This window comes from Maniola jurtina, chromosome 16 (assembly GCF_905333055.1).
Source record: "Maniola jurtina chromosome 16, ilManJurt1.1, whole genome shotgun sequence".
In the NCBI taxonomy this organism is placed as follows: Eukaryota; Metazoa; Arthropoda; class Insecta; order Lepidoptera; family Nymphalidae; genus Maniola; species Maniola jurtina.
The window spans coordinates 4,815,254-4,833,586 of NC_060044.1; the positions used below are offsets into that span (position 1 = coordinate 4,815,254).

The 18,333-nt window shown below is 35.5% G+C and overlaps 1 protein-coding gene across 8 annotated transcripts in view; it reads right to left on the reverse strand.

Moving 5' to 3' along the window:
* LOC123873201 (protein sprint) overlaps positions 1 to 18,333 on the reverse strand; it is a 347,503-nt gene that overhangs the window by 5,398 nt on the left and 323,772 nt on the right. For 5 of the 8 annotated variants that reach the window (XM_045917922.1, XM_045917921.1, XM_045917918.1 and 2 more), the window contains 15 exons: positions 13,260 to 13,460; positions 10,917 to 11,101; positions 10,211 to 10,440; positions 9,631 to 9,857; positions 8,990 to 9,370; positions 8,266 to 8,814; positions 7,769 to 7,964; positions 7,274 to 7,662; positions 6,617 to 6,755; positions 5,772 to 5,927; positions 5,215 to 5,341; positions 4,166 to 4,280; positions 3,684 to 3,779; positions 3,229 to 3,322; positions 827 to 993 (listed from right to left, as the gene is read on the reverse strand). In XM_045917922.1, the coding sequence (XP_045773878.1) occupies positions 827 to 993; positions 3,229 to 3,322; positions 3,684 to 3,779; positions 4,166 to 4,280; positions 5,215 to 5,341; positions 5,772 to 5,927; positions 6,617 to 6,755; positions 7,274 to 7,662; positions 7,769 to 7,964; positions 8,266 to 8,814; positions 8,990 to 9,370; positions 9,631 to 9,857; positions 10,211 to 10,440; positions 10,917 to 11,101; positions 13,260 to 13,460 (3,252 nt within the window). The remainder of the gene's footprint in view (positions 1 to 826; positions 994 to 3,228; positions 3,323 to 3,683; positions 3,780 to 4,165; positions 4,281 to 5,214; positions 5,342 to 5,771; positions 5,928 to 6,616; positions 6,756 to 7,273; positions 7,663 to 7,768; positions 7,965 to 8,265; positions 8,815 to 8,989; positions 9,371 to 9,630; positions 9,858 to 10,210; positions 10,441 to 10,916; positions 11,102 to 13,259; positions 13,461 to 18,333) is intronic. The other 3 variants (XM_045917923.1, XM_045917924.1, XM_045917927.1) reach the window with 3 other exon arrangements.

Here is an 18,333-nt window from a genome sequence, read left to right on the forward strand (position 1 = left end):
TATTTACCCTTTGATTAGGGCTACTAAGATAAACAACGGTAGCAAAAACGATCTCATCATAATTATTGGAAACACGTGCTAATGACGTGGTCAGGTCGTGGTATCATCCGCATGCAACAAAACAAAAACCAAGCTTGCATTTTGTTATAAGTAGTAGGAACCAGTTTTAGCATGTGCACGATGCATTATCTTTATTATTGTAAATAACAACATTATAGATAAGTAATAGTGCATCATTTAGTATTATTTAGCAATAATATAATAATGTGACCTACTTAAACTTACATTAAATACTCTAACCTTCCTAAATTAAAGTTTTTTCCATTTTACCCTTCCTTTTGATTATAAGTTTTCGTTCATTCCAATTAAACTAAGGTATACCTATATCTACTTGTATTCAATTGTATTACAGGAGTTAAGACTGTAGTTATAATAACTAATAGTTACTAGGGCTATTTTATATTCCAACGGGCTCTTGATAGGTAGGTACTGAAAATCGTATATTGTCTGAACGAGGCTCTTGGGAGTTCGAAGCTGGAAGACAGTTTCTTCTGAATGCTTCCGTTAAAGAAGTTTGGTGATCAAATCAAGGTCTACCCAGGGCTGCAGTTAGGGATTTGATGATAAAGATTATGCTTAACTTATAACAAAAGCTAGTAAATAGGTAATTATTGAAATTTTGTCCACGAGAAATTTATATTCATCATCATCATCAAACGAGTCGCAGGGGACCGCTAAATCCAGGGGACGCAAGACTGTGTCGTGAAGAAGTTTCCTACAAGAGACTATGTCGAGCTATTGATAATAGCAACTTTCAAAGCCTTACCTGAGGGCATGTTTCCTTAGAATCTAGCGTGCAGGCTATAAAGTTGTCAACGTTTTGCGCGAAGGTCGTGCTCTTGTCCTGTGCTAGATGTAAGGCGTAAGCTCGCAAGGCAGCGCCGGCACCGCGTGACGTTCTCCCTCCGCGTAAAGCGCGCACGCGGCCCGCTGCTGCTTGGACAAAATAGTAGCATTAAAAAGATCTTGACGTAAGACTTGATCCTGCAAAGGTATTACATTAATTTCAATATAATTCTTCTAGAAATTGTCTAAAACCCTGAAAGTTCGAAGTAGACGACCTATTGAGAATAGCTTAAGATTTTTGTCGTTGCGAAATAACTCTAATAAATCTTCGATGACTATCGTCTGCGTCGACAGATGATTATTAGTTACAAAAACAACACAACAATTAAACTAGTTTTAGTATATAGTTCTTCCTAAATTTCAAGTAAGTAGGTATATTATTATTATATTACAGAACTGAAGAATATTTATCGCTTCAGTTCATAAGATCGTTGCTTCCACTTGTTTAGTACTACTATCAAAACAATAGTATAAAAGAATCATTACCTACACAAATAGGAATTTGTGATATCGAAATCTTGATCTTCAAGATCAACAATAGGTTCATCTTTCGTTTTACACAAGCATTTCCTAATACTATTGCACACTCGTTTCCAAAAATTGCTAATGGCATTTAAGGCTCGACGGAAAGGGTTAAGAATCGGGGGTTTAGTCTCATCATCCTTCTTTGCAGATTGATTCAGATCATTGCAATGACAAGCTGGTGGTTTCGCAACCACCTCTGTCTGATCCTTCTGGCCGCTTTTCTCTGCCATTTTTTTACATAAATTACTTAACGCTTCCGTTTTAGCCAAATTCTGTTGGAATCTTGGCTCCATTAATTTTTCACGAGTCACGAACACCCACTCGCTTTGAAAAACGTATTCGTTCAAGGAGTCACAGTAAAAATTTTTGATCGTCGTCAATGCGAATACTTCCTCTGCGCCCGGCTCAGACACCTCCACGATTTGGGACACCTTTGCTCGCTCTACCTTCACAGTATCAAACTTTTCAACTTTCACAGAATCAAACTTCGTCTTTTTTGAAGACCTGCTTGACTTGGACTCAGTCGGTTTCACGCACTTTCCTTGGAACAACCTTTTGAACCACCTCATGTCCGATCACCCTGCGGTTGCGTCCCGCTTGCACGAAAGATTTAAAGCGATGATTTCTCATTCAAACAATGTTAGTCGAGAAGCGAACACGAGCGACTGCAGGCTCGACCGAGTAGTGAGTAGGAACACGGCACGCGCAGACCTTTAGCCTTTAACCATAATTAATTGTATTTACTGAGCTAATGTAGTTTCTGATAAGAGATGTGCGCTGCGGCCTCATTGTTCGCGTACTGAGTTTATAATTGATTTCAGTAATTGTGCGTAATGAGTCATTAATTTTTATCTGATATGCAACCAGAACACCAACGTATGCGATCCGCTCGTGATCCTATCGTTGTTAATTAAATTTGTAGGAAGAGGTATGTTATTGTCTGTACTTATGCTTTCACCGGTATCGGTGTAATAAATCTGCCTTATACTAGGTTATTAGTTATCATTTAGGTCAACGTTTCTAGACATATAGACAGATCACAAATTCATAATTAACTGGTCATTGTCTATTAACGTATTAAATGTGGCGTAGTATGATAATGTTATTTTAGTACTAACATTATTGTACTATATTGGCTATTATATATTCAACGCATACACATGGCATACTCAGTGATACTTGCCTAATAAATATTTGATGGAAACAAATGTTTAACTTGTCTTAGAAGTAATGCAATTCATGTGTGTAAGTACAATGGTTTATTCAATAATTCAATGACAATGCTTCTTTTTATCACCTTACATAATGGTAATCTTATCAGTATTTACATGTTTCTATTTTAAGTACCTACCAACACCGTAAAGATTAAATTTTACGTAGGTAGGTACTTAAAATAGCGAGAGATCGCTATTTTAATAGCGCCATAATTCACCACTTGGTCCCAAATCCCGATCGATCGAAACTCATAATGCCAATAATAACACTGAAAGCTCAGGAACAACTCAATATCATTTTTCCCCATTTTGCTACCGAACCCAAGCCAAGGTACCGAGCAGCTTTTCGTCTAATTTGTCGATATCACACCTAGGTACTGGCTCAAATTGTTAATTTTCTTATAATTTCTATTATTTCGAATACCTGTGTTATTACCTGGATTCCAAGAACTGTATTTCCTGATTTATAATTTGCATTTATTTAAATGAGTGAGTATCATATTTTCAAAGAATTAGATCTTGATCAGGCATGTGTCTACAAAATAATTACTTAGTTATATTGAATAAAAAAATCTCGTCTCACCTAGTAAAGGATCAAGTCTATCCCTGAAACTTTTTGCCCGCATTGTCCCGTTTCCTCGCCGTGGGATAGGAGACTCCCATTCGCAGGGTTCATCCTGTTTATTGAAATGTGAAAATGTATAGGAATTCACTGTAGAACACATAAGAACCGAATTTTATATATGTATTACAGACACGCCTATATTTAAATTTGAAATAAAGAATTTTAATTCTTGTGAACTTTTGGCTTGACAAAACAAGACTTAAAGAAAGCATTATTAATGTTGTAATAAGTCTAAACATAATTCAGCTAAGTACAAAACGCGGATTGGGGGCTACTGCTTCTTGTAAAAATATAAAGCCTACCAATTTGGATTAGAACTAAGCAGACTAAGCAAGTTTCGGGAAAATTCTAGAAAGAAGAATTGAGATGAGTACGTGAGTGGTAAGAACATGATAATGAGTGAAACGACTTACGGTTTCGTAACAAGGCTGGTTGTTTGAAGGTGGTATGAGGCCGTCCCATTGTGTGCTGTCCCATGGTTCTGAGAATACTGTGCCATCATCGCTAGCCTGTAACATAAAAGTGAAGTTTTTAAAATTTTACAAAATGTCACTTATTCTTATCAACATGATGAACACTTCATAATTTATTGGTTCAGGGATGGTATGACGGTATACATAATTTTATCATAATTGGCAATTTCATTGTTCCCATTTACAATAACAACTGAGACACTACCTTGACATTGATTTATGGATTTATATTTTTTCTTAACTACCTCAAGTTTGGTCTGCTGGGGGCTTTGGATGCAGTTAGTTATCGTTATGGAGCCACGCTAAACAGATAATTTTCAACTCAGATCACATCATCACTTAGTGTCAAGTGAGGGTATCAACCATCTTTGATCGAATACTAATAAAAAAAGTACTTCATTAAAGTAATCAATGTTTTATACCTGTTCAGATAGTGGTCTGAGATCATGTACATTGTCGTAACATGACGCTCGTGGAGGAGAACGTGTTTCTTCCGGAAGCGCCACAGGCTCAGCATTAAGACGTAAATCTGGAAACCTAAAAAATAGAAGCATGTATTTCAATTACGTAATACGTTTTATGATTTCCTATTTGAGTAATATAGATCCCACCAAAAACATTTCATGTAAAGGTTGCTAAGACTCACAAGTTCATAATGCTGTCACTGTTAAAAAGTTATGAGACCTCTAATCGAGCCAAGCCCCTAGCTGAGCTTCGATTTGTGCTGCCCATGGGTCCACATGTCCAAAGTATATAGCTCTTAAGTGCTCTTGACTGTATCACATTTACAAAAATAAATAACAAATAACTCTATGTACAAGCTCTGATTCTACAAACCCTACATCTTGGTTAACAAGTGTAAATTAAAAATTTTCAACACCCCCGACAAATCATTTTCAAATAAATAATTATGTATATCTAGGCAACGTCCATCTTGACAGCTTGACATTTGTCAATTGACACTTGAATATTATGAACCTAAGGGTTATCTAACCTTCTTTTCTACAAGAAAACTAGAAAATAGCTGATAAATTTTAAACGGCTGAACCAATTTTTTTGGATTATAGCTAAGAACACTCTCGATCAAGCCACCTTTCAAACAAAAAAAAGTAAATTAAAATCGGTTCATTCGTTTAGGCGCTACGATGCCACAGACAGATACACAGATACACAGACATACAGATACACAGATACACACGTCAAACTTATAACTCCCCTCTTTTTGGGTCGGGGGTTAAAAATAGTATGGCTTGGCCGTTTAATGTACGTGGAATTTTTAGCAAGTATAACATTTCAGCTCAGAACAGCTTGTGCGACAGTCAGGAAATGGCCCCACAATACAATTTAGTGATTGTCGCACAAACTATTCCTTGTGGACTTAAAATATGTAATGTCGCGTAATATGGTTTGATTCACTTGACGATTCTATCCTGTTCTATAACGGGATTAGGAATTTTCTGGTGGTATTTACCTTTGTGCAACAACCTGGTGAACAGTGAAATGGTGTACGCTATCATCAACGCCGCTCAGTCGACTTTCTTGCTCTGCAAGTGAAGGGAATGTGCCGTTTTCACCGTTTGAGCAATCGTCATTTTTGTCTGTAAAAAATACACATTTTACTGAGGGACACTTGATCACTATTATTCTTTTTCTCTTTGTTTTGCCTCAATAATATTATGTATGCATTGCCTTATGTCCAATGTTACTTTAGCTAAGCTGTTTGTTATATGTATGTTTTGCTATTACGCATAAAAATAAATAAAAATCTGCTTTAGAGTTTATAGGTCCCTTTCATATGATACCCCACTTGGTATAGTAATCTTAACTTGGAAATTGAAACACATTTTTTTGTGATGTGCCCACAAATTCACGGTTTTCGGATTTTTCCTTTGATTGTGCTATAAGACCTAACTGCCAAATTTCATGATTCTAGGTCAACGGGAAGTACCTACCCTATAGGTTTTCTTGACACTACACCACAGACAGACGGACAGACAGACCCTAAAAATATGAATCCTTATTACTAACTTATAAACTGCCAACTAGAGTCCACAGCCCAGGTCTGCTCGTTTTTACCAGTAGGTGGTTTAGCTGCAACCCTCGGTGGTTCCACTGGTTTCATTTTTGGCTTGCTTCTTAGCGACACCAGGTTGTCGACTGATGTTGACGTGTTTGGGGATGATGCTGTAAAATAAAAATTATATTTTTTTTCCATTTTCACTATAATATGGTAAAGTTCTTCCAATTCACCAGAGTGCGTGAACTTTACTTGTGGTTCAAATTCAAATTTAAAATATTTTTATTCAATTGAACTTTTACAAGTGCCTTTGAATCGTCAAAATAATCTACCACTGGTTCGGAATGCCATTTCTACCGAGAAGAACCAGCAAGAAACTCGGCGGTTGCTCTTTTCAAGTATTCAATTTACAATAATATGCCATACTGTACTATACAAGCAATTACAGCCCCGTGTATTGTTAAGTCGTGTACGAGCACATTGCGTAAATGTGCGTGCCTGTTGGACCAATCAATCGCGAGCAAATGCACACATTTACTTTACGTGTGTGCTTGTGTTTGTAAAATGCAATATTTATACAAAACTTTATTTGTCTGTTACTTATAGGGATATCAATCAATCAGCCTGTTTGTGTCCACTGCTGGACATAGGCCTTCCCAAGAGCGTGCCACTACATACGATCCTCCACCTTCCTCATCCACCCACTTCTCGCTATCTTCTAAAGGTCGCTAGTCCAGCGGGTTGGAGGTCGTCCCACATTGCGCTTGCTAATAAACGGTCTCCACTCCAGAACACGTCTACCCCAACGGCCATCAGGGATATGATAGTAATTATTGATGATTTTTTATAAACTTACGTGATAGTTCTTCAATACTGTGCATGTCCCGAAGTGGGTAGTAAGGATGATTCTGAGTTGGTGGTTCTGAATATCGTTGTGAGAGATTCACCACACCAGTTCTTAAGAGCTTTCGTCGTTGTACCGGTGGTATAGCGGCCTGAAAACAATCATCATGTATAAGTTAAAAGGTTTAATGTTACAAGCTAACAGTAGCACTAGGTTATCTTAGCTAACTCTTCTGCCAGGTGGACTTCGACGAGCGCTTTGTCATGCAGAGCAAAGTGCAGACCAGAGGGCGAATAGGTCGCCCATGCGATAAAACTACTAAATTAAGTCTGTTGTGGGTAGGGAGAAGTGGCAAATGCTCGTGATGCGTCTAAACATCTGCCCTCAAATACGTCGTTTCGTGATGACTATGACCGTTTTGCCACGAGTATTTCGACGACGAAGAAGAAGAATCTTGTGAACTTGAATTCTCTTGTTTGTGCCATGCTTTATGTACAGTCAAAGACCGTAAGTTGTTTACCACCTTAATGATCATAATCGCGTGGCACGGTTATGCACATGTGTTAGGTGTGTATGGCGTGATTATAGAAAAAGGTCATAAGTGCGACAGGTTTTTGATGCAATAGTTTCTCGGAATTGCTACTCGAATTTGAGGCCGACCGTACTTACTTCTTTTATTGCATCGACTGGATCGGCATAAAAAGGACTGCCAGCATGCTCCTTTTCCGAGTCTTCACCTTTCGTGCAGTCATCTTCTAATTTAACAGTTTCCATACTTTCAATGTTATTATGGTTCTCTCTTAACTTTAAGGCAGCTTCTATTTCTTCAGTCAATTTCTTATTCATATTCATAGCAATGTTAAGTTTGTCTGGCCTTTTTGGTACAATTTCGCCTTTGCTGTTTGTCGTTGCTATAATTTCGCTGGAGCCGTTAAAACTTTTCTTGAGGGAATTGTCGGAGAGATTTTTCTTATCATTCAGACTTTCAGTTGAGTTGAGTATTATCATATTTTCTTTTTCTAAGATAGATTGTGTGCTCCTTGCTGCGTTCAATTTAGCTATAAAACAATAAGCGAGGATATAAATTAAAATTGGTATATACAAATAAAATAATATAAAAGAATGAATGATATTATTACTTAGATTTTTTAAACTTTTACTTACGCAGTGTATCTGGAAGTAGATCCGGCCTTTTACTCTTCATCATACCATTATTAACATTATTGTCATTCTCAGACTTAAGAGGTTTAAACGTTGAGCAATTATTACTCTCTGGTCCCCATATGTCTTCATAGTCGCTTACTTTATCCACCAAAGAACTTCTATAATATACACCTGGTGATTCAAGGATATCTGATTCCTAGAATAAAATCAATGTTATTTATTTAATCAGATTTTTATTACTGATAACTTTCAAATTATTTTCATCTAGTCTATTTGATATTTAAATATTTGATGTCCAGTTGATGCCGTGCGGTTAATATAATTTTTGCAACACACAGAAAAAAATGATATGGCTTTATAATACTTTAATTAATGATTACTTTATGTTCATGCATTTGTGTATCAAAATGCCAATCCATAGCGTTGACTTGGCTAAATGTACAGCATACAAAACTAACTAAAGTTGTGTAAATAAATCTTATTATCTATCAACTCGCCTGATAGTGTCTGGATTCCTTCCGTAGAGAGTGCTTACTCCTCCTTGATCGACCAGAAGGTGTTGTACTCGTTGTATTAGTATTAGGTGACAACACTTTATCTTTACAAGTCATAGGAGACACAATAGAATGATTAGAAGTGGGAGAAAATACATTTTTATTACAAATAGGTGAACTTCGAGATATAGGAGAAAATACCTCACTTTTATTAGTTTGACTTATGGGTGAAAAAACTCCACTCTTTGAAGAAATAGTATCGTTAGACACTGGTGAGTTTATTTGACTTGTCGGTGAGAATATGCCACTGGTAACAGAGTTCGTCCCATTTGGAGACACTAATTGGTTAGAAGCGAAAGCGTTGCTTGACTTAGTCAAAGAATTTGCTATCGGGTCGACTGAATCGGATGTGTTCGTCTGAGACTGAGGTTCTAAAGGTGATCCCACGTCAACGCCATTCTGTTCAGCAATTTGTCTTTTGAAGCTCCCGTGTAAGCTAGCTGTCATTGTACTAATACACTCTCCTTCTGGTGTCAGACGGTGCATCATATTCTACACAGGAACAGGAACATTTTTTAAGTAAGAATACGAATCAATATTACAAATTAGCTACTTATTAGTTAACAATTAATATGTCTCCAGCAATAGGCCAATTAACTATTTTCTACAACAAAAACATGCTATTTGCCAAACGCGCGCCATGCCTTATTAATAAAGATCTGCTCACCTGCAAATCTCCATTAGAATCTGTTTTCGATGCATCCATTATGCTGAACCCAGCCTCGGAATTGTTATTATTGATGGCGTTAGACGCAAGCGTTAGTTGTAGCCGGTCACTTTGTATGCTTTCATTGATTTGATGATTGTGTATTTGTGTGTTGTTAACGCTGAATGTTACCGTTGTTGTTACGGTTATGTTTCCATTTGTAGCTTTGTTAATTGGACTAAAACAAAGGGCTTCGGATTGGGGAGATAAAGATATTTTAGGGAACGGTGGTTTTGCCCATCTCGGTGGTGGGGGAGGTGGAGTTGTTTTAACATTACTAGAATGAGTTGGTGAGTGTAGATTGTTACAGGTTGGAAATGTATGTGGATGTGTTATATGCGCCTGAAAACAGGTATAGCCATTTGTTAATATCGAATCAATAAATAACATTATTTGATTTATCTGTACAACACATAGTATCGCGCTATAACCACAATATTGACACTATTTATTTGTAAAAATAATTTCGTTTGCTAAATATAGGGGTTCCTAAAGCGTTAATAGAGTTCAAATGGCCTGTAATGGACCTTTTGCAGTCATACCACGATCCTACGTCATAAGCTTACAAGCTGTAATACAAGTTTTTATACAGTGGTACTTACAGTACTTGACATCAAGTTTAATGTGTTCGGTGGGGTAGGTCGTGGTGCTCTTATAAATGATCCGGTTGGTTTCGCTGGCGGTGATGGTGCAGTTCTGCCTTTGAATGTACTGAGGCTCTGGCTTTGATTCGGTGGGGAGCCAGATGTATCTACAGGGGACATTTTGAGGACAACATTCTGATCCTTGTCCGGACTTAGGATGTGTTCTCGTGAAATCGCCGTTGTACCTGTAATAGGAAAAAATTACAAATAAGTGAAACTTCTTTAAATGCTTCTTCAATTAAACAATTGCTAGGATTATTTAGTTTGTAGTTTTAATTTATTTTTTGCACGTTCATTATTGTTTTTTAAGTCACTAGGTAGTATTGCAAAAATGAATCTTCGAGAAAAAATAGGCCACTTCAGCTTGTCCTTAGGATTTTAGGGTTAGAACATACATCCAAAAATTTATTAAGTCCGTGCGGAGTAGGTACCTACGTCTTAAGTGCCAATAAATCAAGGATGTCAAGTTATTCAGATTTTTAAAATAGTGTTCTTATATCCTGGGAGACCAAAGTATATTAAATAAAGAGATACTTACTGGCATTAAAACTGCTAAGACTAGATCCAGTGTCAGACGGCGTAACGGCCATAGGAATAACTCCATTGGCCAGTTGGCACGGTGAGAGTAAATTGTTCGGGTTGTTCTTCGGGTTTGCCATGGGGTATCCCCAAAACTCTTGGCCGAGTAGAGCAAGCGAACTGAGTTGGTGACGACTTTTTGCTTCACGTAGAGGCTTCGGTAACTGAAGCTGCACTGGTAACTCGTCACTGTAAAATGATAAATAGATTAAATACTATTTGGAATAAAAAGTTTTTTTTTTAATTTACAGACTAGCGCTTGGCTGCAATCAGACATGCTAGCACTGCAAGTGATGATGCAGCCTAAGATGGAGCGTGCTTCAAAATTACCTATTTGTTTTCAAAATCACCTAATTTCTTTGTAGTTACATCCAAGGATTTTTATATTATTAGGTTATACTCGTTTTGATCTTCATATTTCTTATTTTTGAGAGCTTGTACTTACTTACTGTGCGTGTGCAGTTTTTATTTCACCTATTTTTTTTATTAACTTAGGAGTCAATTATTGTGGAAGGTACCGTACATTTTTAGATAGACAATTTTGAGATAGTTAAACTTAATTAGTTAAATGTATGTATGTGTAAGGCATCGAAATAGTATCAATTACTTAATTAAAGTGGGAAACGAGTAGAAGTGAGGTCTAAAACCAATTACTTTGTACGTACCAGCATTGAGAATAATGTGCAATCAACTCAGGTATATTATCAAAGCGGTTGTGCGACGTCTCTAGCCCGATGCGTCCGCTCGACGCTTGTATCAGATAGTGCTCGATGTACGGCCCTTTATCTGCCGGCAGGCGGACGCTGATCGCCATCGTATCGGGCTGGCTCGATTGGCGCACCACAAAGTTCTGCAAAATTGATTTTGCCGGTTACTTTTAGATAATCCTCTTCTGAGTTATCGGGGTTCTTTTACGTCCGTTTCCAATCTAACTGTAACCTGTAGATAAGTTCTTAGTAACGTTGTTATTTTCAGAACATTATACAATTTTTGACAAATAACTTTAAAAGTTAAGTAACTAATCTACAGATTACAGACAGATTAAATATTGAAAACGAACGTTAGTTTGTAAACTAACTGGCGCAGTTTGTAAACTAATTGTGTTTGCAATGCTCCAATCTTATTGGAGGCTGCTCGATTAGTTGAAGGTTTAGGGCGTAAAAAATTCTACAGGAGAGAGCCTTGGATGAATAAATACTCAGGATGGTATGCTCCGAAAAGTCAAATGAAGCAGGGGAACTGTCAGTTATCAGTTATGGAATGATACCATTCACATATGAAAATTTGCCTATTTTCCTATTTTTCCCTATTTTTCCCTTTCACGATGATTATTTAAAATGAGATCTCATTAGATTAGTCTTTATTATGATAGTTACAAATCGATGGATGTTCGATTCTAGAAAATAATAATTTATCGATTGCAACGTATTAAAATTTACCTACTCTGTTTTTACATAATTTTGATTAATTACAGTATAGGGCCTCTGGCCTTATTGAAAATCTCTGCTTAACAGGGTGCCCATCACCATGTTTACTATATAATCGTATCCTGACAGTTAAAAATAAAAAAGTTAAAAAGTCAATTAATATAAAAACGCAATATATTCACTAAAAATATTTAATAATAATCCAAGTATGTACCAGTTAGCGATTTTATTTAGCGTATCTCGCAGGGTTAGTAGACTATTCACTACTTTTGGTGTTATACACCGGGCAAGTTTACATCCCTATATCGTAGATCTCTTACCAAATTACACAAAGCGGCTCTTGGGTAGCGGTTTTTTTTTTCTCTAAGCCAAATTCAAAGTTATTTATTCAAAATGGGTTCATATTTTATTTGTCTTGTGTTTTCTGACATTTATGACCTTAAAAAATACCTAAATAAAGATAAATATTCTAGCTATCCGTATAGCGTCCCATCTTTGACCACATCACGCGTGACGAGTCCTCCGTTCGTCGCTAAGGTTGTTTTGGTGGGTGCCTACTACCTATCATGGACTAACTATAACTAAATAATATTATTAATGTAGTAAGATTTTGATTACCTATTTATTTATTTCTTTATTGCACACACAAACATATACATTTACAAAAACATAGAAGACAACATGGTAAGTACATTGGTGTACGTACACCAATTACGTAGGTACCTAGGTACTTCATGATAAATTTGGCATGCAGCTATTATGACGGAGACTGGTATATTAAATGTACTACAATTTAGTAATAAGTTTTGTTTTAGTTAAATTTCAATATCAATTTAAAATCTTTTAATTAACAAAACAGCCTTTTTCGCTTAGTTATATTATGATTGTCATCAAAAATAAAATATAAATTTGTCTAAATATAATGAAAAAAAAATTGCTCATTTTTAGGCAAAATTACCCCATTTATTTTCTGACAACCCTAGACTTCAATTTGAAGTTGTGTAATTTGCACAGCACGATTACGATACGATTTAAAATTAAATTATTTCATTGAACTGTCAAACAAAAAAATATAATCACTACGTTGTGTCAAATGCGTATCGGAAGGTGTTAAGTGGCCAGTTTCGTAGAATTTATGTTGAGTTTGTGTGCGTGACGTGTAATTACAGAGATTTGGTCGATAGTGGGTCGATAGTTGTGCTTCCTTCGTTTGTACGGCGGGGTCACCGGTTGGAGAGAGCATGGAAATAATTTGGTCGAATCACGAATGTCATAAAAACATCAATTCTGATTTCTAAAAATTTCTAAAATTTAAAAAATATTCTAACAATGTTTATATTGAAAAATTGAATTTAACCTTAAACCACAGTTTTATTGAACCATGCTCCTTTGAGTTGGCATAAAGGGATACCTAAACGTACTAACAAGGAAATTACAAAAACACAAAGTCACAGATTTCTATCCATAACCTCAATATAATACAATAAGTTAAGAAGCTAGAATCTTTGGCTCGTCAACTTATTTGTATGAGTTTGTTACGAGTATTACATTATAAGTAACAATACCACTGAATAAACTTACCCCTTCCTCCTTTCCTTGTAATAAATGGAATGCTCCAGCTCTCTGGATTCCAGGAAGGAACCACACAGGGTGCGTCCGGATCAGTCGTTCCAGTACGCCAATGTCGCATGGTGGCTGTTCCTCAGATTCCGATCCTGAGGATCCCACGGATGAGCAATCACCTTTGGCACCTTCACCGTCTGATGATAGGCTCTCTCGACTCTGGAAAGGTTATAAAAATACGTTGGTTTATATTTATCTCTTTAAATATTAGGTATCTATTGTATTTTCTGTTCGGAAAGTATAACTTTGGGTCAAGAGGGTCAAACATCTTTTAAGAAAGTAAAGAGTTTAGGTAGATATTAGACTTTAGTTAGAGGCATGGCCGAGTTCGGAGTCACAACTAAGTATTTTACACTTCTTCAAGGTTCTCACGTTTCACCTTAGATTGCTTTGCTATTTTTATTGTAACTTGCTAGATGAGAAAAAATTATGCTTATCACTGACAAACGATTTTTATCAGTGATGGACATTACTTAGTTCACGACATCACTATGCTTAGCGATCTTGAAATTCCAAGAAAGTAATGCCTATATATTATGTAAATTTTAGAACGTTAATTTTAGAAAATGTTATAACAATTTTTATTAACAAACGCTAGAAAGTGTTTTTTATAACACAGACAGCTTGTATACTTGTAGTAAGGCAGCTGCGTGACAATGCATCGAAATCTGTTATAATGTAGGTACATTGCATACAATTAACACCGTCTACATACTTAACATGCCCGGAAAAAGAGGCAACATAATAGTACCTATCTACTTTTATTTTCAAATATGCCTTTGTTTTCAAGTACAGAGCGAAACATTTAGCTAATTGCTTTCGGTGCTTTTAGGAAATACACAAACATTTAGAAACTTGTAGGTATAGCAGCGTAATATAAGACTGCGGTGAACTTTAATGTACTTAGGTACAGAAAATTAAAGTTAATACTGGAGACAAACTATTTTAGAATCTCGTAGTTATGATCAAAAATATGGTTTTAGACCTAACTTTAGAAGCAAAAATATAGAATTTTTTTTTTTCAATTAATTTTTTAAATAAAATAATGTATAGTATTGTTATTATATTGTATAAAATATTATATAATTTTTTTTAATAAATTCAATAAAATTTCATTATTTTATCAATGGAAGCACAACTCTCAGCGAGAGGATAATAACCCAGAGATAATCCAGATATGATGAGGTGTATTTGCAACTTTATGTGTTTATATCCTCCGATAATATAATTTCTGATATAATCATTTTAACATAAAGGGGTAGTAGTATTGGAAACGAATTTGACGCCAACTTCAAAAACTATGCCTACAATAAAAGATTTGATTTAATAGGTAGCAAATAATTGGTTTGAATCACTGCAATTTTAAAAATATTTTATAGTTTTCAGTCTTTTTGAAGTTCATTTTTTTAAAGTTTTTTATTTATTTATAAGAACGTTGACATAATTTTTGAAAACTCATTTCCGCGTTTATAATACAGTTTAATTTGTTATAAATAGAATACTATAAGATGCTCTAAATAGCGTTTTGGGCGTTTTGCCAAGCTCCTGGCGACCAGATAGTGTCGTAAGCCGGGAATTAGGTCCTACTTCGCAGACTTCCTACATTTTCTTTTGATTACATCTGTAATATATGGCCGCCGCAGAGGCTAGATTAAACTATCCGTTAGCTTCGGAATAACTTTATTGGTACTCATAACTTAGATTATTTGTTGAGGATGAGTAAACCCACTGTAGTCTGCGTTTAAAATGGAGCAAGTTTGTAACATCGGCACTTCTTAACTAGATATTTAGTATTCGCTGTTAAATTCAACATTAGAAACTTTAGTCTAGTACTTCTCGTTCATTAAAACTATTCAAATATATCATTCCAATAACTTATCTGCTCATCGTTCTGTTTTTTATGAGCTTTGACCAACCAATGGTAATTCCTTAATGGTAGGTACTTTACTTACAATTTTATTCGACTGAATAAATTGAAAAGGGTAAACTCATTAATGCTAATACTACACCTAAATGCAAAAATATGTCTATGCCAAAATTTGATACAGAGAATAATTGCATCTCGGAGGAGGACCTAGGAAAGGTACATTTGATCTCAGAAAACCAAAGAGTTCCCACGGGATTTTTAAAAATCCTAAACCCTCACGGATGACGTTGCGAACATCATCTATTCAACACAGACATAGCTTGCATCCTGGAGACAAACATATACTACTTTTGAATCAACGAGTTCCCACGGGATTTTTAGAAACCTAAATCTACGTGCACGAAGTCGCGGGCATCATCTAGTAGAAAATATATATTTCAAAGGTTGGTTAAAATTAGCAACCTAATGGTAAGAGCATTACCATAAATTCAATACCCATTGAAACCGACCGCTTTCCACGAGTAGCTTTTATATCGAGACGGTATTCTACGACATATTTTCGACGCATTCGCTTCAAAAAAGCTCTTTGTTCAGAAGCTTCGGAATATTTTTATATTACGATTACCATAATTACATGCCAATTTTCCCGGATAATTTTGTATTTTTGTGAAACTTTTATGGCTACTTTGCATTTATTTTTATGTGTTTTACTTGAAAAATGTATTTAATATTATATTTATCTAAAAAACTAACTTACAGCGCTATAAAAATTATGATTATGATGTACCTACTTACCGTAAGGGATCGATTCAGATTAAACTTTTACGATTTCCTGAAAATCATCTAACGATTTTATTAGTCAAAAGTGCAGCAAAAATCTGATGACAATTTTATCAACGTAACATAACCGGCCGCCAAATTGTACCTACCTGCTTATATTTTGTTTTGCTTTGTATGTGTTTTTTCTGTAAGTATTAATTTTGAAGTGTACCTACAATAAAAGTACATATTATATTCATTTATTCATTCATAACCTAACGAACTTTTTAAACTATCTTTACTTAATTCCTTAATAATTTTTTTTTTACTGGGCAAATTTATTCAGAAAGTAATAATACAGATTTTCATAAATGTTAAAAAAACTTAAATATAAAATTTATAAAACAAAAATATCATCCAAATCACGAGGTAACGCAGCCAGTGTTCTGGGCACCCTGCCTCGTTACAGTGATTTGGATGATATTTTTGTTTTATAAATTTTATATTTAAGTATTTTTAACATTTATGAAAATCTGTATTATTACTTTCTAAAGAAATCTAGAAAGGAAAAGTACTCTTTCCGAACCACTGGCAAAACTTTTTAGCCACGATATTCTAGATACCTACTATACTTCTACGGTCAAGGATCCTCCTGCCTGCCACTTTTCCCTGCATGAAAAGATGAGGGTCTATTTTTTGGTGTTACGCATGACGTGCCCAAAGTACCTATTCTAATTTCTTTTTCTTAAGGCCGTAAATATCTATGGAACCTTCCCCATTTTCTAACACAGTGCTATTACGTACGTGATCTGCCCAAGAAATCTTAGCATACCTACCAACTTTCACAGTAAGCAATAAAAATTTGGGAATGTAAGGAATTCCCGAATACATGGTTACCCTATTTTTATCCGATTTCTCGGTAAAAGGTTCGACGCGCATCCTCCACAAAGGCGGAAGGCAAGCAATTTCACATAATAATCATACGTTCCCGTTTCATATGTTTTTTTGTTTATGCCTAAGGTTATTTCTACCCTTTGGACGGTCATCGCCCTCTTATTACCATGGTAAAGATAAGAATAAAAATGGGAAAATGTGTGCTAAAGCGCGTACATACCGTTTTTTATTTCGAGTACCCTACGGCGTAACGCGAACGTTTGTGGCAACTTTTTCAATATTAGCGTAATAAATGTCTGATTTTTAGGAGCGGATGAGGGGTAGCTTTTAATTTAAAAATCTTTTCTAATATATTATGCTTTCTATAATTTCAATGTGTCTTCTTTGCATAAATTAGATAAGTATTCAGTTAAACATGCGATTTTATTTACCCTGCTTCCAACTTAGATTGCATCATCACTTACCACCAGGTGGGATTGCAGTCAAGGACTAACTTCTATAAGAATTTAAAAAAAAGGGAACTCGTACAAGTATTTGTCAACTTGTGCTACCTCAGTTTTGGCATAGGTAACCAAATTATAGACTTGAATATACAATGGTTCATCGTTTAGGGCTGTCAGCGCTGCTAATTGAGACAAAACCGCGTGCACAATATTGCATATTAAGCACGACGTAGTTTAAAATTTAAATCACCAACATTTGTTACAATTAGTTGCAGTGGTAATGAACGGAACGCGTTGTGTGGCGGGGAAATTAAACGATTTTAATGAATCTGAGTGTAATTAACTAAACTCCTAAACTTTAAAATAAAAATACTTAACGTCGTTTAATGACCGTAATAAATATTAATCCTATATGTAATCTGTATCGATGAGTTACTTAGCAATGTAGTTTTGTAGTAAAATTTGTATAGCCCATACAAAATGACTTCTCACGCGCTATTTTAACTCTATGGGTCAATTGCTGTCATGCTAAAAGGGTTCATCAATTAAACAAGGACAAAAATCATACTTTCAATTCAATTCAATTCAATTTATTTATTTGCTGATACAGGCTTTACAGGTGTAATTATAGAATTAGTCCAGCTGTATCACGCCAAGCTTTTGACATGATATTTGACACATAAAGTTAAAATGGCGTATGCGAACTCATTTTTTACGCATAATATGGTCTTTTTGACAATTGACAACGTTGTTAAGTAAGTAACTTATCGGCACCTTTAAAACAAGAGTGAATAGGCATCTTCTAGATAAACACGTCCCATCTTAGATCACATCATCACTTTCTATCAAGTGTGATTGTGGCCAAGCGCTTGCCTATAATGAAAAAAATCGGCAGATTGATTTATTATTAATTTCTAACGTAAGCCCATAGACATCCAAAGTTGAACTTGCAGATTTCTTATAGAGATTTCCATATTTTTAATATTCCATATTCCATAGATACTCTTGAGCCATTTGTGACCCCTTAGTGGGGGGTCCAAAAACGCTGCTTTCTGATGTGGTGTCACTT